A 23772-nucleotide genomic window follows, 5' to 3' on the forward strand; every position below is an offset into this window, starting at 1 on the left:
GGGCCCCCCCGGGGGGGGGGGGGTGCGAATCCCCGGAAGCACCGACAAATTAGCATTTTAAGGGCCTTTCATAATGGATTTCTGAAACCTATAATTCGTAATATTCTATATAAATTTCCATTCCATTTTGGGTATTTATAGGGACATAAAGCAGGATAAGCGTGGTTTCCATGACCAGAAGGAACTTTTTCACAGATAGATGGTTAATACCCCCTCAGCCCCACCATGGTTGGGGCTGAGGTAAGAAAACTTGTGATTATGGCACCTCTATTCTATAGTTATTGGCCTGCCCCTTGGCTAGGCATGGCAAGGTGGTACAAAAAGAGAGAGTTGTAGTAGGTCGTCCACAGGCAGGCACGATAATTTTCACAGCTATAATAAGTTAGCCAACAGCATTTTACTGGCATAATGACCGCAGGCCCGTACGCAGGATTTTCGATGGGGAGGTGCGATTTTGCGACCGAAGCGAACCTTAGGATGGGCGACCGCCACCGTGGTTGGGGCTGAGGTAAGAAACTTGTGATTATGGCACCTCTAGGCCTAGATGGCCAGATATGGCACTCTCAAACAAAATTTAATTATGATTTTTATTTCTTTTATAATTTTAGGGAGCTCTCCCTCCCCCCACCCCCTAATCCACCACTGTGAAGTTGTATCTTTTTATGTAATTTACATCTGTAGGTCTACAGATGACATGGGTCAATTTCCAACAGATTTCGTAGCACATTATTAAAAATCAACGGTTAGAAGAATGGGCAAAAAAAATGTAATGCATACTAGGCCTATAGCATTTCGCGATAATTAGGAAAGATTTTAATGAAATAATAGGTTTAATTTTTGAGAAAAGCCCCAGCAGGCTCTGACAAAATAGCATTTTGAGGGTCTTATATAATGGATTTCTCGAACATATAATTCGTGAATATTTTATTTAAATTTTCATTAATTTGGGTATTTTGTGGCCTGAAGACGTAACCTTATTAGATCCTGTACATCTGCAGGCCTACAGATAACATTGTTCATATTATAGATCAATCTGTAGTCACCGGAGACGATAAATTTCCAACAATTTCATATCATATTTAAAATCAACGGCTGGATGTGCTGGCAAATAGGTCTATATAATGGAATGCATGCTATAGCATTTTGTGATAATTAGGAACGATTTTGTGAAATAATAGGTTTTAAAAAGTGGACCTTTTGGAATTTGAGGGGTGCACCCTTTGATTTATTGGGTCCTTTGCGATACACAGGGCAGCTGATCATTGAGGGTGACACAGACTTGTAAATAGGGCATGCGCAAAATGTGTTCTATAAGGAGGATTATGAATAATTCATGAGATTTAACCAAAGTACCATACGTTAAAAAAATTGTGCCCAGGGAGAGATTTTTATAGACCACCAACTTGAGCCCACCATGGTTGGGACTGAGGAAAAAATGTTATGGTTATGGCAACTCTAGATTGCCGGAAATAGTACTCTCAGACTAAAATTGTTTACAATTTTCTGATGTTTTGTTTTTTTTCCTTTATATTTGTTACTTTTAAAAATTTGGAGGGGCAGCTGGGACCTCCCTCGAATCTGCCACTGCATTTTCTCAGTAGCAAAACTAGGTTCCGAAAAATAATGAATGACCAAATCACAGTGTTTTAAATAATATGAAAGACAGTGTATTGCGAAAATGATAGACATTTAATGCTCAAAATTTCTTATCATTTCCATAATTACATGAAATGAGATGCTTATTCCTCAATAAATAAATGAAGTGCAAGAAACACAAACACATTATATAAAGTAATATGAATAACAATGACTATACAAGTTGACGGATGCTCAAATACCTATAAAAAAGATTCTAGATTCAAGAACACTTTATTGTCCATTTTAAAGTATTTGTTTTTCCTTTGGTTAAAGAGGATAATATTGCATGAAAAATCACAAGACAACTTGGCAAAAATTGACGAGAAATACGTTAAGATATTAACAAGTTAAAATAGTAAAGTAGTAAAAAGTCAAAATAACAATCACTGTTTAAAACAATTTTCTATGTGTACCCCAGAAACAGGCCAACCAATTTAGTAAAGATTATAACTATAAAAACCTAGCATTTTGCTATAAAATGATGACAGTATGCTAATTAAATAAAACATGTATCCGGTATTTCATATCAAAACAATATAAAAAATATTTTTCCTAATACAATTTAGGGGGTGCGATCGCACCGTTTGCACATTATTTAGTGTTACTAGTAAACTATTGGTTTATTAATGCCAGGAGCACCATGTATGGTATTCAGATCATATGGAAAGATCTACCAGGGGATAAATACGCAATAGAGCATTAAGAATCAGGGAAATCAACTTTGGATGGAGGGTCAATATTAGAATAAGCTACTGTACGTTTCTACAGGGGTTCAACTCAGGCCCTACAACGGCTCCAGTAGGGCACACACATATAATACAATATCAATAACGAGCAATGTGCGCCTATATTATACGAGTTTACGGATATTGTGAAATACATATAAAAAATGTGGCTTAAATTAAACGTGTTATGAATACACAGGGTACAATGCTATGCATTATTTAGTAAACCTATTATGGCTTTTGAATTAAACAAGGTGTATACGTTAGATTTTCAGATAACAGACTACTGGTATATTATTTAGTGTTACTAGTAAACTTTTAGTTTATTAATGCCAGGAGCACCATGTATGGTATTCAGATCATATGGAAAGATCTACCAGGTGATAAATACACAATACGTGTTTTGAGCTGCAAAGACATAAAACTAATAAAAACAAGTCACATTAATGCAATGGTGATTGTGTATCTTTGGCCAGACCAGTGAAAATAGCTTTTGATGCGCCTGCATACATTAGGTCAAACGTGAACCTCAATGTGTCAGGGCTCTATGGTCAGGGAGGGAATTCCCCATCCCTGTTGTCACTGTTAGTTCGTGGACTGTGGAGTTATAATTATTTTGAAAAATAAAAAAATAATAATCAAAATAATTATAACTCCATGATTGGACAAAAGATATAATATCCCCATGGGGAGAAAGGGGTGCAGTGTATTATATGATCTGTTAAAAGCACAATTTCTGCACCATAAAAACTTTCCCTATGAACCAGTCCCCAGACCAGGTCTAGTTGGGACCTTGGTTTGGCTCCCCCTGTAGAACATGCTGGACCCCTGTCTGCAAATTTCTGGAGCCACCGCTGCCCCAGGTATTTTTGTTTGGAGACTAATCTAATCTATCGGGCACCTTGGTTCGAACATCCAGTCGGCAAATTTTCCGAAGTTAAACTGAACAGGGCAGGGCTGTTCCCTGCTATCTATGGGCCACGTTCGAAACTGGGTCACCAAAATATTTTTTAAAGTTTCTGAACATTGAAGAAAAAAAAAAGATGTCGCTCCTACCATGTAGGCAACAGATCCTTTTGACGCGACAAATTAATGTGTTCCCCACCATTTTTGGTAATGGGCGTATTATCTTATTATAGTATTAACATTTTTTTTGTTAGCAACAACTTGGTAACGACACACTTTTATACGCTTCAACACGGTATTTGTGCGGTAAACTGTTTGATTTTAACTCATTAAATATCTTTAAAATTAACAATGTTCCCCTAATTGGATTTTTTCTGACTTTTAGTATGTTATTATGTATAATTCAGGAACATATTCCTGTGTTCATTATAATTTTGTCTAAAGATCGATTGGTTCATCTGTAAAAGCTAAGGCAGCGTAAAACTGAAAATTACTCTGATTTTGGATTGAATTTTCGAATAGTCCACATTCGTTCACACTAAAACGAGTTTCTTATAATCCTCAATCATTCTTTAATTAAAATTTGTTAAAATTAGAAATATCGAGTTTTATCCAATTTATGGAAACTCAAGATAAAATATACCATACTTTTAAAACTCATGTAAATGTTCCATTAAATTTGAAGCTCTTTTTGTAGAAATATTAATATGTTTGGTGTTTCATGAAAGATAAATGTATTACAGTAGCATCAAGGTTTAAACAATTGCAAAGTGATTGCCTGTAAGTATTGCGCATTGAGAAAAGAAGGTGCTCTCCATTTCGCCATGTTCAATTTTGTGGTAAAATAAGCTTGTTGGGTATTTGGTAGCGGGGAACACATTAGACTTCAAAGGCATCGCGCAAAGATTCTCACATGTTGCGTGAAGAATCGACTAATCAGTGATAATAATGACACTTTTCTGTGGGGGAAAAAAGCATTATCCTCATTGACATTCGAACCAAAGACTCTGACCCTCCGTATACTCTACCAACTTGGCTACAGTTATGAGGAGAACAGTGTTGGCGCCAGCTGAGTTCAAAAGGGCAAATTGCGTCGCCGCCCTCTTTATTAAAAAAATTCAGTATTTAAAATCTAAAAGCAAATTTAAAAATTAAACATTGAAACATATTTGTTGTTTATTATTTAAAAAAAAAAACTATTCACATATCTTACAAAAGACCTAGTATATTTAACTGTTAATTGTCATTGGTTTTAATCCTGGGTGAAAACTGAGGGTAAAGTGGCTTGCCCAAGTTCACAAACAAAATGCACAGCTAGGGATTGGACCTCCAACCTGAAAGTTGAGATGCTGTGTTAATCCACACCTGCTAAATTATTAACATGGATATTGAAGGTATAAAGTTAGGAATATCAAAGCTATTACTGTTTGTGTTATAGTTATTGTTATTAATATTACCATATTATTTTATGATTATTCAGTTAAAATGGAGGAACTGCTGGTACCAGATACACCTGCTGGTCAGAGGTCAATAAATTCTCAGGAAGAGGTCGAAGAGCCATCTTGTTGCTCACCAACCCGTTCCAAGTTGAAGACTTCCCCTATCAGAGTGTTCAGTATGATCCATATTGTGTGTGGTTTCTTTTCCATTGGATTGGGCATCGTAGCATGCACCTTTGGTTGTCAGTATCCTGGCGCCGCCATTGTAGCTGGCATAGTAGTAAGTTTCATTTCAATTTTTTAGGCACGAGCGCCAAGAATATGCCAATAAGTGAACTTAATCACTGTCCTACGTGGCATATTCATTTAACAGGGGACTTAATGGACCAGTACACTGGGGTGACCCCCCCCCCCCCCCCCCACTCTTCTTGAAGGATGTACTGGGTTCTTGAAAGTTCACACGAGCCAAATACGTACACTGGGCCTACGGTTAAAAATCTTTATCCGAGAAGACTTGCAACACCACTGGAACTATTGACTTAACCGTTCAGCCAATCAACTCGCCCCTAATTGTGGCACACAAAAATACATTAAATACATGTTTGCAGCGTGTCAAACATCTATGGTTAAAAATCCCCTTGTTTCTTATGTTTCTTAGTTTGTGTGTGGCCCTTAAGAGTTAAATCAAAAATTCACTTTGGACCTTAGACACATTTTAATGCCCACCCCCTCCCTATCCTGCCATGCATGGTGGGAGAATCTGAAATCCCTCAAAACTTGAAATTTTATGTAAATCATAACGTAAATTTCCTCTTTTGATGTAACATAATTCGTAATTCAGCCTTTTTGGCTGCCATGTTTTATGCTTTTTATAAATTTTGAATATATATATTGTTGTACGGTATGAAAGTGCAATTTCCGGGCACCTAGAAGCAGGGGCGGATCCAGACCTCTTCGCCTCTTCGTTGTAGCAGTGCCTAGTGGTCTTGCAAATTCCTACTCTTTCTGTCAGAAATGCCACCAACCTAAACCAAAGACAAAAATAAATATATAGACAAAATAAACTTTTTGCATTGTCTAAATATTAATCAAAGAGGGACTGTATTTAAATCGGCTGCGCGATAACATACAATGATAAATGTTGAGTTTATTATTATGATTTATTTTACAATGTATGGTTAATACAAAATCAATCACAGGGAGGATAGGCTATACATGTTTTGTGATTTTTATAACCTTATTGAAAGGCATATAATTTAATATTATATTTTGTTATTCCAAAATTACACCATAAGTGAAGTTTCCAGGTCTGAATACCCAGTAGGTGGGGTGTTGAAGAGTATAACGCGCCCAACAAAATATTTTGATAAGGTCCACATTCCCAAGACAGTCGAGAATGTACTGAATATAAATTTCTGTGATTAAAAAATAAAATCTTCAATTTTTTTTCAAAACTGAAACTGAAAAAATGTATTAAATTTTGAAATTTTGGCTTTACTGTATATCCGACTGTTCAACCACTAAGCATTGAAATGTTGGCAATCAACCAATCACAGAAGATATTTATGCATATTTAATTACTTTCCCAGCTGGTGGAGGTACAATAAAAATGAATTATTATTTTTCCTGAAGTTACAACTTAAAAGTTGTGGTCATAAGATTAATTTTAGAACTGCATTGTTGACAAGATTATTCGGTTAATCTTTCCACGTTGACGCATGCACTGAAAACATATTTTTTTATTTATTTTTAAAAAAATGGGATTTAACATGGGTATAATGATTTGATAAACAATCATAATTCTCTGTACTATCTAATAAACATTTAAAGAATGGACATCCTTATGTTCTGGTCATATTAGACTGTAATATTTTTAAAGAAGACCATTCAACAAACAACATAAAACAAAATTCCCATGTCGGTGCATGCATAAAACATATAATTTCCTGAAATTTAGATATAGAGCGAACTTCCTTATGTTGTGGTCATATTAGACTGTAATATTTAGAAAGACCATTCAACAAACAACATAAAACAAAATTTCCATGTTGGTGCATGCATATAGCTTATAATTTCCTGAAATTTGGATATATTGCGGACTTCCTTATGATTTAGGTCCAAGGAAATGTAAATGTGTATGGGTCTGAAATTTGTAGGTGACAAAGTGTTCTTCTAATATGTTGTGGTCATAATGTAATATCATTAAAGACCATTCAAAAAACATGAAACATATATCAAACTTTTAGGTTAAACTTTCCGCTTCTAAGCATGCATATAACATAATTTTTTAGATATAATATTTTCATGACAGTCGAGAATGTACTGATTATATAAATTGTAGATAATTACTGTCAGATTGTGTGCATTGAAAATGTGAGGACAAACTCGGCATACGGGCCTCGGTTGACACTCATATCAAAGGGCCTGTTAATTAACCTGGCACAGGAGCCTGTCATCACCTGCTACGATGCCTCCTTCTCCTTATCATCATCACATCATCATCATCATCATCATCATCATTATCTTCATCATTGCAATTATTAATTGTCCATGGTAAAATGGGGGAGAACTATTAATTCAGTGTGTATTCATTCATCAATAGAAGTCTCGTAATGCACATCAGTATATTTTTCAGCATCTAGAAAATCTTTCCGAGGTTAGGAGAACCCCAAGACTAGCTCAAACCACCCCCCGCCCCACGTATAAAATAGTCTTCCAGCGACAGAACAAGCAAACATTATGTTCTTTTCCCATGACCCTGCCCACTGAGGGACCCCATTATGTGCGATAGTCAGGTTAAAGCTTGTTTTTCCATATAATCGCTCAACCTATCGGCGACAGTCGCCTACGGTTCAACGTTTCCTATTGCGTAGCAGACGCAAACGAATCAGGGTGCATTGCTAGCTGCCCTACGCAATCGGGAAGGCACCCCGATTCGTCTGTGAACAACTGAAACGTCTTTTGCCGATAGAGTGAGCGATTCCATGGAAACCCAGCTAAAAATCTGGATCCGCGCCTGAGAGGTCCCTATTCTCAAAATTTTCTATTCTGTCAGCCCCAACCATTTTACTGATATTTGTATAGGTGGAATTTTGCCCTACCTGACTTGGAAGTGTACTGAATACCCAGTACGTTTGAAAACAACTGTGAAAAATTCGCAAGTTGTTCTTTGATGGGACTCGAACCCACGATCTCCAGATCACTAGCCTGGCATCATACTCATACCTCTAGACCGCCGAGCTTGCGCCTAATGGCCAGGGTTGAATTCGAGTCCAAGTAAGCAGCGGGTATTACAGTGTTGATAGTAATTGTCGTGATGGAATATATGACAATAACTGGATTTGCGTTAGGAGAAACATGTATAGGTGTAATTTTGCCCTACCTGACATGGAAATGTACTGAATACTCAGTACGTTTGCAAAAACAATTGCGAAAAAATTGCATGTTGTTCTCGGGTGGGACTCGAACCCACGATCACCAGATCAGGTAGGGCAAAATTACACCTATACATGTTTCTACTGACGCAAATCCAGTTATTTTCATGTATTCTATCACGGCAATAACAATTACTATTTTACTGATATCTTATTTCATTACTAGCATTAACTTTTCATTCATTCAATTCATGTATTCAATCAACAGTCAACCCACTTTAGTACAGTTATTGGAGATATATATATAAAACAGTTATATTAAATTTTTTTCATAATGATTGTTGAAAAAAAAGTTTACACAAGCTAAGTTCTTGTAAAAAATTGTTTCAAAGAAAGCTTTTAAAAACTGTTAAGATTTGATTGTTTAAACAATCATTATGCAAGATATTTAGGTGGTTGATCATGACCAATATAAAATGTAGTTTTATTTTGTTTTATTGTATCTTGAATACAATATTCTATGATTATTACTAACATTTTTTGTTTATTTTCTCGCTGTAGTTTGTAGTGACTGGTGTCATTGGGATGCTCGTGACAAAACATGGAGTCATGGTAACTTTTAATTTTTATAGTTGATTGTTCAAAGTTCATAGTTCATACTTAATTTGTTCTTTCGGAAATTTGTTATAATTTATTTCACACTGTACTTAAATAATTAATAATGATTTTTATAAATTGAGTTTATAGAAGTGTCATTCCATGCCAAATCATAGCATGTTCCTAAGCACCCCAAAATGTTCCTTTATAATAAACAACTGGAAAGTTTAGACTCAACGTTCAATTGGCCACCCATTTTTTCCTTTTGTAGTGGATATACAATATTGTTTTTTATTGCATGAAGTTACAAAACTGCATTGCTCTTCCCAGTTATGTGAAGCCATTCTTTTAGAATCTGCACCAGGGGTGCGACCAGAGAAAGGTAGGGCCATGTAAAGCATCAAGTGTGGCTAATGGTGTTGAGATTTTGTTTATAGTGCTTGACCAAGGTACAAGTACATGAAATTTAAATCAAAATTAACGGGTTTTTTTAGTATAGCCCTGTTCCCCTCTTTTCTTTTCTTTTTTTTTCTTTTTCTATATTTTAGAAATAAAAGTTTTTCTTTATTCTTATTATGCCCACTTTTGACTTGAAATAAGATATGTGTATTTCTTTATAATTATACAAATTTAAAGCACTTAACCATCCCATTACTACACTATTTACATTCACAATTTTATTTTTATTTTCTGCTCCCTCTGGATTTTTTTGGCAAAACTTTTTCCTACATAAGAAAATTTTTATTTTTATCTTTTTTGCCGCTCTACTCTGAGGATCTTTAAAAAATGAAGTTTTCAAAACAAGGTATAAAAAAGCCTCACCTAGTAAAACTGTATAATCTCAGGCAAGCCAACTAATCCCTTTTTTTACCAGTTTTTTTAATAATCAAAAATTAATACCCTAATATCAATTAATTGTTTTAATATCTTCAGTATACAACGTATCAAACAAATGTTTCGCTCTGGAGCCTGTCTTTAAATGTATCAGATGAAATAAGTAGAAAATGATGTTCATTAGGTAGCCAACACTTATGTATAGGGACAGAAGTGTCAATTTGGTGGTTACCATCTCAAGTATATTGAGAAAATAAACAATGAACTTTGAACTTTTATTTGCATATACTCTATCACCTTGCCCCTGATAGATTATTATATTTAAACTCAAGATAATTGTTAAAATATTATTTGCTCTATAACATGGTAATGGTAATGAATGTGTGTTTTATTGTGACTGTACAGTCTCTATATCTTAAAAGAACAAAAATCAAAACCTGAGAATTATCCTGAAACTAACAAAGGCAAACAACCGAAGAGACAAAGAGAAGACAGCAGAAGGAACCAGTGTCACTGCTCTGTTCTGTAGCACCTTGAGATCCTAAATAAGGGCTCCTTGGAATATGATTCACAGTAGCTCTAGTGACACTGCCATCTGGCTATCAACCAGGAATTTCCCAACTAATAAAATTTATATGAATGTTCTTTTTTGTTTTCAGGCTGCAGTTTATGGGATTTTAAGTGCTTTTAGCTGTCTGTTGAGTATTGTTCTGATGGTGCTTATGTTGGCTGCTTCGTCCTCTGGAGAAGGTGAAGATAGAGACATTTGCAGCAGTCATGATTGTGATTATGGCTATCCAGACAACTGTTGTTATGACTACAAATTTTTCTTAACGGTATACATTTTTTTTAAATTTTGTTCTGTAGTTCTATCACAATCTGCAAACACTGAGAATGTATGAGAGTTTAAGTCATAACCGGGGGTTGAGGTCCAAGGTTGCTGACAAGAGACTACACCCACCTCAACCTTAAAGATAATACTAGACATTTAGTGGGACCACAGAAAAGTGCTCTTTCATTGGAGACTTGTATACACTTCTTAGATGCTCTGAAATGACACTTGCAGACTAAAAATGCCTTTCAAATGTGTGTTCCCAGATGAAATACAGTAATTGGCTTCTTCCTGCCTGGACCACCCACACCCCCTCCCCTGTGCCATACATGGATTTTTAATTGAGAATGCTAGTATTTTAGTCTGCTCAGCCAGTACTTGCCTGACATTTTACAGTATGCTATATATATTGTTTTTTTCTTTATTGCTAGTATTCCCACTGGCCATTAAATATACATTTAATTCAGGTTACTATCATTACAGATCAAGATTCAAGATCTTAGATAAATTTTATTGTCACATTTAAAAATATACATGAAATTTACTTTCCTACTTATACAATATAACATACATATCACACAAAATATAAAGATAAATACTACATAAAATACAATAGCACCAAAAATCTTAACTAACTAATAACTATAATAGAAAGACTAAAAATGAAATGGACTTAAAACAATTATGGTATCTAATCTAAGACAGTGATTATCTTTAGAAAATTGATTACCGTAGAGCTGACATGTGTGTGGTATGAATGAATTTTTTAATCGGTTTGTTTTGACAGTAGTTTGTCGAATTCTTACTGATTTGTTGAAAGTTATGTAGCCATTTAATGGGTGGGACTCATCCTTTAATATTCTTTCTAATTTAGTGTGACAGCCTATAGTCACAAATGGAGAGCTGTGCTTCACTTTATAGAAGCATTTCGATATTTATGTAATCCAACAAGTTAAGTGAATCAAATTATCAATGAAAAGAAATTAGACCTTTTTTATACCTTGTTTTGTGAACTTGTGGCACCCCGATGATGATGATGATTTAAAGAAAAAATTATTTTTGGCCAGTTAGTGAACCTGTAAACATGGAAAATGGATATTTCAAAAGAGAAACGCTTCCTGTAATTAATTTTTTGTACACCCAACGTCACCTCCAAAACCGCTCGTATTTTATAAATCTAAAGAATGTCTCAATCAACACTAAATTGTTTACATCATAATATTGCAATTTTTACAAGCATGTGATAGGATTTCAGGCAAAACAAATACTATACTATTTTCTCCTCAGCCTAGATGCTTTTGGCAAACAATTCTTTTCTGCCCTTAAAAAATAAATTCCCTATGCAAGGTATAAAAATGATTATTTAAATTCTTAAGATGAAAACTTTTGTTTTTCAGTGGAAAAATGTTGCAGTTGATGTGGGAATTCTGGTTGTTGCTGTTGTTGAATTGGTTGCCTCCTGGCTGGCTACGACTCTGAGTTTGCGCGACACGAATTGGATCGCAATTTGCTGTTTGAAACAAAATATGGTACGTTGGTCATTGAATTCTTGGCACTGTACTCCCTTGGTCATAACAGAAATTAAACTCGCAAGTTACCTTATTTTTTTTTTAATTATAGAATGAAATGCAGTTTCCAAATTCTGATCAGAGAACTAGAGCTGAACCCTCAGGTAAGAGCACCTGGAGAGCGGGGTGGGGCATTAAATTGATAAGATCAAATATCCTTTTCACATGGTAATTATTATGCAAATAGTAAGTAACACGTAACCAGGTTTACTTAGTGTGAAAGCAAGTCCACATCAAACTTTCCGAGATAGGGCCCTTGCAATAAATACATGCCTCATCGAGGTCTGTTTTTTCTTCCAAGATGTCCCGAGTAATACAGTGCGCAGACGTTCATACTATTAAGGCAACAGGGAACAAATAGATTGTCCTACATACTAGGCGTAGATTAGGCAGCTCAGCAAGCATTAAATACAGAACTGAATATGTTGTCGTCAAGTTTTTGTTATGTTATTAAAGGCAGGCACTCAATGCGTCGGCCGGCGAATCCAACTCCCTGTGAGTGTTAGACGATGCAACGCCATCTGCTGATTACTGGTGGCAGTCTGTACTGATCGTCATTAAACATGATCCGATGCGTGCGCACTGTGAATTGCGTTGGTCTATGGGTGCAGTGAGTGATCCGGCTCAACAGACTGTCTGGAGTGTCATAAGGTAACGCACTGCACCATCGGGATCAGACTAGGCTGGCAAGTAGCGGCGAAGTGAGCAAGACGAGCGTGCACCTCAGGAAGTAGGGGAAAAATTCCAACCAAATAGCAAACTTACTTCCAAAACTTTTCACTTGTTTTGGATTATGGTGTGTGTTCAACGAGTATAATATCTTGGGAGACCAAAGATGTTACAACTTGTTACTAATTTTTAAAAGTCGAAATCTTTTCTGTTAGTGTGAAAAGGGTATTAAAAAGTGTTGTTATATTCTAGATGAAACCTCAGCAGTGAGTGGCCAATCACCAGCCATGAAGCGATGCTGGAAACCTTGTGAGAGCAAAGGTCACCGCAATCTCACCATCGTTATAAGTGTTTTTCATATTATTATCGGTGTCATCTGTGTTGCCCTAGGAATCTTGGCTGTGTTTGCTGAGTGTGAGGTATCGCACATTGGAATGCCTATCTGGTCCGGATTATTGGTAAGACCATTAATATTAATAGTATACTATAAATGCTTGAATAAGTGCCGCTCTCAAATAAGCAACGCTCTCCAATAAGCGTCACACCAAACCTGATTTTTCTATAGCTAAGCGCCATTCCCAAATAAGCGCCGCAGCGCTTAATCAAGAGTACATATTACCCTGTGTGTAATGGAACACTTTGAAAAACAGGGTTTTAAATACAAATGTATACAGTGTTAAAATGATAACGCAATGAAGATACAAGCATTTCTTTATAAATGTTAACATCATAACCAAATGGTGTACCCATCATAACCATGATATTAGTAAGAGTTATACAGTAGTAAAGTATTTTATTTTTTGGATGATAATGAATATATAAATTGTTCTATTTTTCCACAGATATTTGTAGTAATTGGTATTTATGGGTTGTTGAGTGTCACAAAGAAAGGGTCATATGTAAGTGAATCAAAATTTGAATAAATCATAAATTTGTTTTGGTATGATTTAATACATTCATAGGGTACCTCCTTTTTCCGAGCACATTTTGATTATGTATAATCATGATATACTAGAGATAAACTTAACCGTCTTGCTGTAATATAAATTTTATACATCTTACTACAACCCTGTTTCTTTTCGCTTTCTATTCTAGCATTTATGATGTCTACTACCATGGTCACATGGTCTTCAGCTAATATAGGCGAAGAAAATATCAACCACTACATGAAAGGCTGTGTAAATTGGAATTGCTACGTCACACCGACACCGTACTATGATTATTGCTGGGACTGTTTGCCTGGATGTTGCGAAATCGGTGACATGTCTAGTCACAAGGACAGAAACATAAGGGTATGGATCAATCAGTTAAATTTAATTAATTTATTTTATTGCTTCAGATGTGTATCTAGGAGTCTGGAAATAAGGTGGGGGGGTGGGGGTGGTGAGGCTTGAAGGTGAAGTGGGGCCATGCTACAGTAGTAGCTATGTATCATGGGATAAGGACATATGACCCACATATTATCTAAACTAGACCTATATATAATATCAGGCTTTAGCTACACCAGATCACATTCCTGACCCTTACTCATTTATATATACACTACACAATCTCATATAGAGGCCTAGGCCACTACCTGTCACCTGGTACCTGGTATCCTCTGCTCAAAGCTGCTACCATGGATTTCCATTCCCCTCTGCTGCCCTTACACATTGCCAATACCTCATCCTTGTTCTAACTCTGCCCCTACTTCCTTCCATCTTCCCTTCCAATAATGTTCTTTGCAGTGCCTCTTTTCTGACCAGATGGCCAAGTTATTCTAGTCATTCTTCTTTTTATTATTTTGATTAGTGTCCTTTTTGTATTCATTCTTCTCAGTACTTCTCTGTTTCTGATTTTGTCTTTCCATGTGATATTGAGGAGCCTCCATAAAGGCCACTAAGAGGAAAATATATATTCTAAATACCATAAAAGGCAATAAGGGTAAAGAAGGTGGTTGGGTGGCCAGTTTCCTTTCCATCGTCTTTTTAAACATAAGTATATAACTACAACCAGATACCTATTTACACTCGTGGGTGGAGAGAGACAAATACAGGTATATAAGAACTTTTTCCAAGAACACAAGGGAAATGCACAGCGAAGGTTTGAACCTTCAACCTCGAGGTTGAAGGACCGAAACTCAACCAATAAAAGGAAATAACCTCTGAAAATGCCTACTACATCATACCCCAATTTGTGAAGTATCTTCTTCAACTTTAGAATGCACTGCATTTGGATTTAGATTAAAAAGTAATGGAAAAGTTTGGACATTGGGCAACACCCAGCTCCAGTTAGTGATTGTTAAATATTATTTGCTTGTGTAAGAGTTGAACTAAATGAATTATTACTATTTTTTAAATACTGTGCTACAAAACAGGTTTTGCTGGACTCACTCATTGTGGGATTTGGAGTTTTCGAAACGCTAATCTGCATGGTGACCTTTGGCCTTTCTTTTTGTCAACTGAGTTGTTACTTTTGTTGTCAGGGCTCAAACTGCAACTGTTGTCAAACTAAGGTTTGTTTCTTTGTTTTTATGTATTTTATACAGTAATACAAAAATTATAATTTAAGCAAGGTATGTTCATATTAAACTTAAAAAAGCTGATGATGATGACGATAATAATTTAAACAAGACGAACCACAAGCAGATCCTTATCAATGTGCTGACTGAACATACAGTAGATGTGATGATTTCATTATGGTAACTGTGACTGAAGTTATGTTGAGACGGCCTTACGCCTAAAGTAAAGTTTCGACAACCGTAAAATTTTCTGCGCATGTTATTTCTGACGAGTGTCCACACGATGCTTACCCAGGGCATAATGTTCTTTTTATTCAAAGCTAGTTCAAAGCTTAGAAGTAACTATGCACATTTTCAGGAAGTGATAATCAACACTTTCGTTGTCTCTCAACAGTTATTTTGCACACAAATTCTTAAATACGTAAACAATTATGAAAATATTGATCACCGGAAATATTATTATGGCATTCATTTGTAGGTATTTATTTTTTGAAAAATATCGAGGTCAAAATAAATTTACTTGCGACCTCTGAAGTAAGTGCGTCTACACATTGTTACTCTAAGCACATATTCCTTTACATTCCTTGTGTACATGGACGTAGCACACACACTTACTGCTGAGACTGCTCAGGAGTAAATAGTCTGTAGCAATGTTGAAGAGTGTCTTCACGGGCACTACCCAGGGCTTACGACAAGTAAACTGCCACTTCAAAGCTTAACACTCACTTGTCAGAACGTACCTTGAGAAAATGGTAGGAGTGGTTATTAGTGGCTCAGTTAAAATAAACAGCAAGTACATTTACAAAATATCTAATTTAAGTCATTTTTATTTTAAGAATAATAAACAATACCAGATGGTTATGGGCCCCAATGGTAATGTGATGATGTTACCTATACCAAGAGCAGCACATGCTATGCCGATGATGGTACAGAACCAGCCGATGATGGTACAGAACCAGCCGATGATGGTGCAGCACCAACCTATGATGCTTCCCAACCAACTTATTGCTGCTCAGAACCAACAAGTAGGAGCTCAAACCTCTGGAACTGGAGAACATACTGGACCTGAAGAACAACAAGTATGTGGTGCACAACAACCAGCCGTCCAGGCACAGGGGCAACCAATGTTGGTCCCGAGTTCTGGCCAGCTAATGATGGTAGGTGGACAGGGACAACCAATGATGCTTCCAGCTCAGGGGCAACCAATGGTGGTACATCAAGTTCAGGGGCAACCAATGATCGTCCAAGCTCAGGGGCAACCAATGATGGTACATCAAGGTCAGGGGCAACCAATGTTTCAACAACCAATGTTTGTGCAAGGTGTGGGGCAAGTAGGTATGGTTCAAGAACAGGGACAGCCAACCAATCAGACAGTCATGATTCCAGGACAAAGTCAGCCACTTCAAACGGTGACCCAAGCTCAGATTCCGAACCATGAGCAACAGATACAAGCTACTGGAGAACCTGATGACAATGGAGATGCAATGGCATTGGTAGCTGGACAAGATGCTGGCAGCATCTCAAACCCAAACTGTGTAAATGTCCCATTTTTGTAAAGCACAACGATCACAATTTAATTTTCATCATCCTTTATTAGGCCTAAAAAAATTGTTTGTTTGCCCTCCAACACCCACCTTAGCTCACGGAAAAATAGGGGCGGTGTTTTTAAAAAAAAAAGTTTTCTTTCGATTTTTTGTTCACAAATTTTAAAAAGTGATCACCATTATAGGCCTAAATTCATTGCAAAATATCGATTATAGGTTATTTTTTCTTTGAAAAACAAATAGCGAGACAGGCTTAATTGAAAGCATTGCGATTTAATATGTGAATTTTGGTGACAGGAGAAAAAAAAAATTTTTAAAAACCTTTTTTGTGCTCGCCCCTCCTACACAATTTTCAGCATTAAAGGATAAACAAACAATTTAATTTTAGGCTTTATATTCAAAATTGTCTCAAATGCTGTTCTTATGATATACTCAGTATACTGGTTTAGTTTTATTTAGAAGAAAAATTTTTATATAAATATACAGAATTCTAATATTGTACTATTATTCTATAAGAGAGTGTTTTAAACATGTGTTTAGTGTTGTAATTGTTGTAACAATTTATTAATGGTCTCAAATGCTGTTCTTATGATATACTCAGTATACTGGTTTAGTGTTATTTAGAAGAAAAAATTATATAAATATACAAAATTCTAATATTGGCTATTATTCATAAGAGAGTGTTTTAAACATGTGTTTAGTGTTGTAATTGTCAAATTCTTTTAGATAGCCTAGTATACTGGTAAAATAATTTTATAGAGGATTATATCTGATTATAAAGTGTTTTATTGAAATACAGTTAACATTAGTTTGAGTATACCGCCACTGTTTTTTTGACGGGTGTAGGGTGTGAAAATTGCGATATAAGATAAGTGAATACAACCACTTAGCGAAATTTGCCGCTCAAGCCCTCTCTATTCCGAAATTAATAAAATCCGCCACTGTTTAATGATAATAATGAAAAAAATTTGATTGGTATTTGTATTTTTAACCAGTGTATATATTCAGTGTATGCTAAATATACCATGGTAATAATATATCTAGTTTTTGGGGGTTTGGGGTGGTATTATAAACATTTGCAGAGAGATAAAAGCAGAATCGATTGTCTAGTGAGGAGAGAGTGAAAAGACAAATGATGTGTATAGATCAGTTTACATAGAGCAGCTGATAAAAAAAAAAAATGTGTTCTATGTTGTTTTAAGGATTCGGTGTATGCATTCCCATTAAAAAGCTATGTACAGTATTTAGACTGATGACACGCAAATCATTGTTCCTGCTCTTTCAAGCTTGCCAATATTATATCTATTATATTTTTTTTAACAATATTTGTGATATTCTCTTTTTTATAATTCATATTCTTGTATGTTTCTTGGCTGGGGGACTAATAAAGGCTACGTTCTCACAAACCCGGGACAAGTACACCAGGATAACCCCTACTTCTCTATAATGTATATAGCTCGCCCTCCTTCATATTACAGTTGTGGCATTCCATTGTTTGTACTACTTTATATGTTATGCAGATTAACTCACTGTATTCATTATTGCTATTTTGTATTTTGAACTGGATTTGGCTTGTAATAATTACACAGATATTATTAAAGCATGGTTTTTATTTTAAATGCTGAAGACGTACAGTACTATTATTTCAGTGTATTGCCTATGTAGCTCTCTACACAATAATAATAATAATAGTAATAATCTCCACCCAGGTTCTTTTCAGCTACAAACCAAATGAAACAGCAAGCAACAAAATATATGCAATCCTATATAAAACACTATTTATTAATACTATTGCTCACTCATAAAAATCGATACTAACTACACTAATCTATCGAAGCACACATTTCCGAGGAATATGGATATACTTCTAAGTGGTATATTACAACCATTCTGATATCTGTTACTCCGAAAAATATTGCATAATCGCAGTGCATCTAAAGAAATCGTTGAACAAACGATCCAAGTTAATCTTAGCTGGCATCACCAAAACAGTCACTGGCAAATTAATATTTCTAGCCCATAAGTGCAACCTGCTTGACAGGGCAAAATTTTTTTCCTATGACGCGCTGCCAGTGATCGTTAATGACCACAATCATATCATTCGCATACTCATTTTTCTATAACTTAAAGTATGTATGTCAACATACCACCCTTACCCAATTTCGAAAATCTGAAAATCTAGCTTAATATCCCATATTCCTGAATTATTGTAATAGTTCTGAGAGAATCATAAACAATATCAACACCAAAAGAATATACAGGTGGAATAATCAAACCAAAAACAACACTTGTTGAAGAGGCAAAAATACACATCACTATACACTAAAAGGTACTTTTATTTGTTGGTTTATTTTCATTTGTTTACATTCAACTCTTTCTTATATCAATGAACATATCTAAAATACAGGAGTTGATGATAGTGGAGAAGACAATATTGAAGAAAGGAAGTTCTTAACACTTTCTTTGTAAAAATAACTTCTTTCCAGTCATGCAACTTGCTATGCAAGTTAAACACCTGTATTAAGTACAACACTGGATGATGACATTGTTATGAAGACACAAATAAACAAGTTGGTAAAACACAAGACATTTAAACAGGGTAAAAGTTCAGATTAGACTAATGAATAAAAAATATTAATCATAGGTAACTTTCTGAATAATTTCAATAACAATTTTATTCGATGATTAGCTGCGATATTCGCCAAAGTCCAACAATATGGAAATTGCCCTCCCAGCATATTAAATACTTCAAACAATTGCTGCTACTTATCAATTTTTCTGTAATTTTACCATATATGGGATAGATAATGTCATATCACACCTATATATTGGAAAAATCCACAGATATTTGTCACATAAAACTATAATTGCATATTATACGTCATTGGTGATGTCATCACTTTCATTTGCACTGAATTTTCCTATCCCCTACTGATAATGCCTCCGATTTTTTGTGTCTCGTGTGCAAAAAGCTCAAAGCTGGGGTGCTTTTACTACAGTACTGTAAAGAGCGATGGAATATTTCGTTGCTAGGCCAAGCCATGAATGCACACAGCGAAGCTAACAAATCTCGCTCTACAGCACTGTTTAACACAAATGAAGCCAAGATTGTTCTAGGAAATAATACTGTAGCTCCTTCAGTCTTTATTTCCTATAGTTTCCTGAAAACCTGACTATAATTGCTTAACAGTGTGGAAAAGGGATACTTGAGTGCTATAGTATTCATGATTTTTAAAATGAGACTTGTATCTAAAAGAGACTTTCGTATTCAAGATCACAAATACACTAATCATGATATGATTTTAGTCACATAATTCACTGCTACTCTTCATCTACATCTGGACCAAGATTGGTGTGAACGCATACACTAAATTAGCTTATATATTTCAAGAATGTAACTCTACAACGGACATAGTTTTGATATAAACAAGGCTATAGTCCGTCATTGCATACAGTATGTACAATTATTTCAAATGATATTGATAGCAAATATGTATCTAAATTACAGAAGGCACTATGTGCTGCAAGGTAATTACAGAACATACAATTCATTATATAAATAAGCAGATATAGACGAATAAAATTGATTTCAGTGGCGGATTCAAGGTGGACATAGCCGGACCGCGACACCCCCTCTACCCAAACCCAAAATGTTTTCCAAATTATATAAAAAAATTGGAGACAATTATATTCAAATGCAAATCTGAGAGTGCCATTATCACTCATCTAGAGATCAAAATCGTAAATTTTCTTACTGCAGCCCCAACCTTGTCCTTGGTGTGGCTGTGGTGGTCTTTACCCTCTATTTGTGAAAGGTCCTCCTTGGGCCCTCTCTACTGCATTTCAAATTCATGGGTCTGCCACTGGCTCTAATGAAACCCAGCCAAAACAAAATTTACAATGACATGCTTTATTAAAGGTTTCCATTCCAAAACCCTGATCTGTAATCTAAATCTAGTTACAATAATAATTTTACAACATGATCAAACATTTACATATATAATAAATCATTTCCCCTTTTAATAAAATTATCAATTATTATATTCTCTTCATGATCGTAATTATAATAACATTAAAAATGGTACAAGGCAATGTCACAGTATAGGCCACTTCACAGGTGGGCGGAATGCAGGCAATTTTTTGCGGCCCGCGGAAATGAATTAAAAACCCTGTGTGTGTGGCCCTCAAAGTAACACTGGCTAGAAAACGCCTTGTTTTTACAGCCCGACACCGATCATCTGTAAAAAGTAATATTAAAACTGAGAATAAAGTGGTGTACGTGCAGTGCTTGGAGGTTTTTGGAAGCATCTAATTTTGGGTGGGACCTCAGTGTTTAATAATAAGAAATCACTTTGGTCCTCTGACCAATTTCTATGCCCACCCCTGGTCTACTTCATCGATCATCATAGCTGATCCAGACAAAAGAAGGAATAGGGGCGGATCCAGAACTTATGGGGACACTAAATTAACAGAATAGATAAGTGGGGAGCACTAGCAGCACTCGCATAATGAAGGACTGGAGGCCCCTATTAAAAGAATTAAATTATTATTTTTATTGTTTTTTTTCCCCACCACCCTGGATCTGTCCCTGAGAGTACAATGGTCTGGACAAATTTTGGTCTTTGGTGGAAGGATGTGGAAATTACACTTTGAAAGGTTACACATAGCCTGAATTCATTTTAACATTAATATCTCTTTCTAGGAATTTGGTGTAGAACCCTTCTCTCCTGTTTAGACACTTTTTTATTCAACCTATTTCATTTCTATAAAAAAAAATGGGGCACATGTATTCCCTTTTCACTTATCAATTCTGTATGAATTTCATATATAAATCATAGAAAAAAAATTCTATTTATGGAAGACTTGTGGTTAACTACAGGAATCACTATTTCATAAAACAAAATACTTAATTTCAATACTGACTTGCTTAATATAAATTAAACTATTACCATTTTATACTCTTCATTATCATTTGATTAATAAAATCTTACACTGAAATTATTAGATATACATTTGCCTCTACTTTTAAGAAGCATTTCTCATCATCATTTACTTTTTTTTAAATTTTTTTTATATAATTCCAATATTTATGTAAAAATGTTTAATTTGCCCTCATGATATATTTTGGTTCAATGTTGTTCTTACAACAGGTCACTTGAAGTTCCCCTATAAATAAACCATGGTTTCCATTGGGATGAATACCATACTTGTGGCTATGTAGTGGATACTTACATGTACAGTATCTACATTTTTCAAACCAACATATATTCACATTTATTTGTTTTATCCAACAGGTCCGTCAAAAGGTAGATGTCACTCATTGGATTCTATTATGGATTTCTTGAATATTCATTTAATCAGTATTATTTTTACTAGGTGGGAGATAAATGTGTGCACGATATACAAACAAATTATTAAAGAAGGAAACAGGAATCAATTTTCCTAGTACTGGAAAAATCTTCATAAGACCACTGATGGAAAATTGATAATAGATGGAGAGACATAATATTTCTTCATAATATGTCAGGTGGAGAGACCTACACAGACTCCCACGATGCTAGGTATTATGATAAGGTTTATAAGGTACAGTACACTATATAAATACATCACATATTTGATTAATATTCAGGCTTAAACAAAAAATTGTTTGTTTGCCCTCCTCACCCGCCCCTAACTCACTAACTGATAGTAAATTAGTACTTTAGTATTCTTTTTATAAGTATCCATAAAGGTAGATTATTACAAATCTAGAGTATTTTTCAAGACAATTGGTTCAGGAAAACAATATAAAAACCATCTTAAATTCAATTTATAATTCTCCTAAAATAAACAATTAAATCACTTAAAATAACTTGATATGCTAATTTTACAATTAAACTTTGGTTTAGATTTTTAAAATAAAAATAGTTTCTTCAGTTTATTGTGGGTGAAGTTGGTGTCCTACAGAATTGAACATTAAACTAAAGATTAACAATACTCCTGTAGTGTCTTGGATGACACATTCCATTTTGTCCACTCACTATTGTTTTTCTTTTCTTTTTATATATCTGCCTCATGTATATTTGTGAAGCACAGAGTGGCTTTTGGTCATTCATGCTACGTCCAAAAAATAACAACAGCAACAAAATAATTTAAATACTATTAATAGCTACTAGACCTTAGGAGTGATGTTTGCCTTATAATCAATACTGAGTACATTCCCAAATATTTGCAAACAAAATTGCAAGTGATTTGGATGGGAATCGAACCCATGACCTCCAGATAACTAGCCTGGTGTCATAACCACCAGCTCACCAACCTTGCGCTTACTGACTAGTGTTGACATTTTTTCTTGAGTATTTAGGAACAAACTGAGTATTCAGTATGGTTACATGTCAAGTAGGGCAAAAATCACTCTATATTTTCCTGACAAACACACACCACAATTACTAGACCTTCATTCGAAAACATACACTGCCCATTGCTTTTTTTTAACCGTCCTATTTCATTTAATTTAACAGCTGTTTCATTTCATTATATTTATCACTGTTCAAAAAAATCAATCACTCCAACAATGAACTGATCCAACAACAGCCTTTTCCCACAACCCATTAGGCTTTGGAATATTAGTTGTTTAATAAAGCCTATAATAGGCCTACCTTTTTTTGTAGCCTAGAGGTTTGCAGCTCTAGGCTACATTCAGGACCCTGACCGCGAGGCTGTTGCCTATCTCACCGGTATTACCACTATGAGGCTAGGCCCCAGTAATAACAAATATAGTACCAACATAATTTTTTATGTTTCTCTCACAATTCTGAGTAAATATATCTTCTTACTATAACTACTCAATCTACATGTAAATAGTTATTGGTGAAGCCATTATATCTCTCATATTTTTTTTGGTAGTTATTTAAATTTATATCATCGCAGTGCAATTTAACAATGAAACACTGTCTGCCATGTAACATTTCATAATTTCACCGACCTATTTGCAACAGGTAAAACAATGCGATTCTATAAAGAACGCAAAGCCACAACATGCATGCAGCAGATCCATTCACGCTTCCACCGACAATCAGCAGACAGTGATTCATCGTACGACAGTCATACATATAAAACATATAATGAACTAGTATATAGAACTAATCATAAAACCTTTGACCTCAT

General features: G+C 35.2%; 1 protein-coding gene across 2 annotated transcripts in view; it reads left to right on the forward strand.

Annotated features, from left to right (window-relative positions):
- The window catches only part of LOC117113230, a 17722-nt gene extending 536 nt beyond the window's left edge, over nucleotides 1–17186 (forward strand). For both annotated transcript variants that reach the window (XM_033256517.1, XM_033256518.1), the window contains exons 2-11: nucleotides 4750–4988; nucleotides 8644–8694; nucleotides 10173–10349; nucleotides 11743–11874; nucleotides 11966–12017; nucleotides 12835–13040; nucleotides 13425–13483; nucleotides 13649–13874; nucleotides 14939–15076; nucleotides 15919–17186. In XM_033256517.1, coding sequence (XP_033112408.1) covers nucleotides 4755–4988; nucleotides 8644–8694; nucleotides 10173–10349; nucleotides 11743–11874; nucleotides 11966–12017; nucleotides 12835–13040; nucleotides 13425–13483; nucleotides 13649–13874; nucleotides 14939–15076; nucleotides 15919–16638 — 1995 coding nt within the window. In that variant the 5' untranslated portion in view covers nucleotides 4750–4754 and the 3' untranslated portion in view covers nucleotides 16639–17186. The remainder of the gene's footprint in view (nucleotides 1–4749; nucleotides 4989–8643; nucleotides 8695–10172; nucleotides 10350–11742; nucleotides 11875–11965; nucleotides 12018–12834; nucleotides 13041–13424; nucleotides 13484–13648; nucleotides 13875–14938; nucleotides 15077–15918) is intronic.
- Nucleotides 17187–23772: the final 6586 nt, after the last annotated feature.

Source organism: Anneissia japonica, unplaced genomic scaffold (assembly GCF_011630105.1).
Source record: "Anneissia japonica isolate Jap-2015-1 unplaced genomic scaffold, ASM1163010v1 scaffold287593_len981703_cov172, whole genome shotgun sequence".
Taxonomy (NCBI): Eukaryota; Metazoa; Echinodermata; class Crinoidea; order Comatulida; family Comatulidae; genus Anneissia; species Anneissia japonica.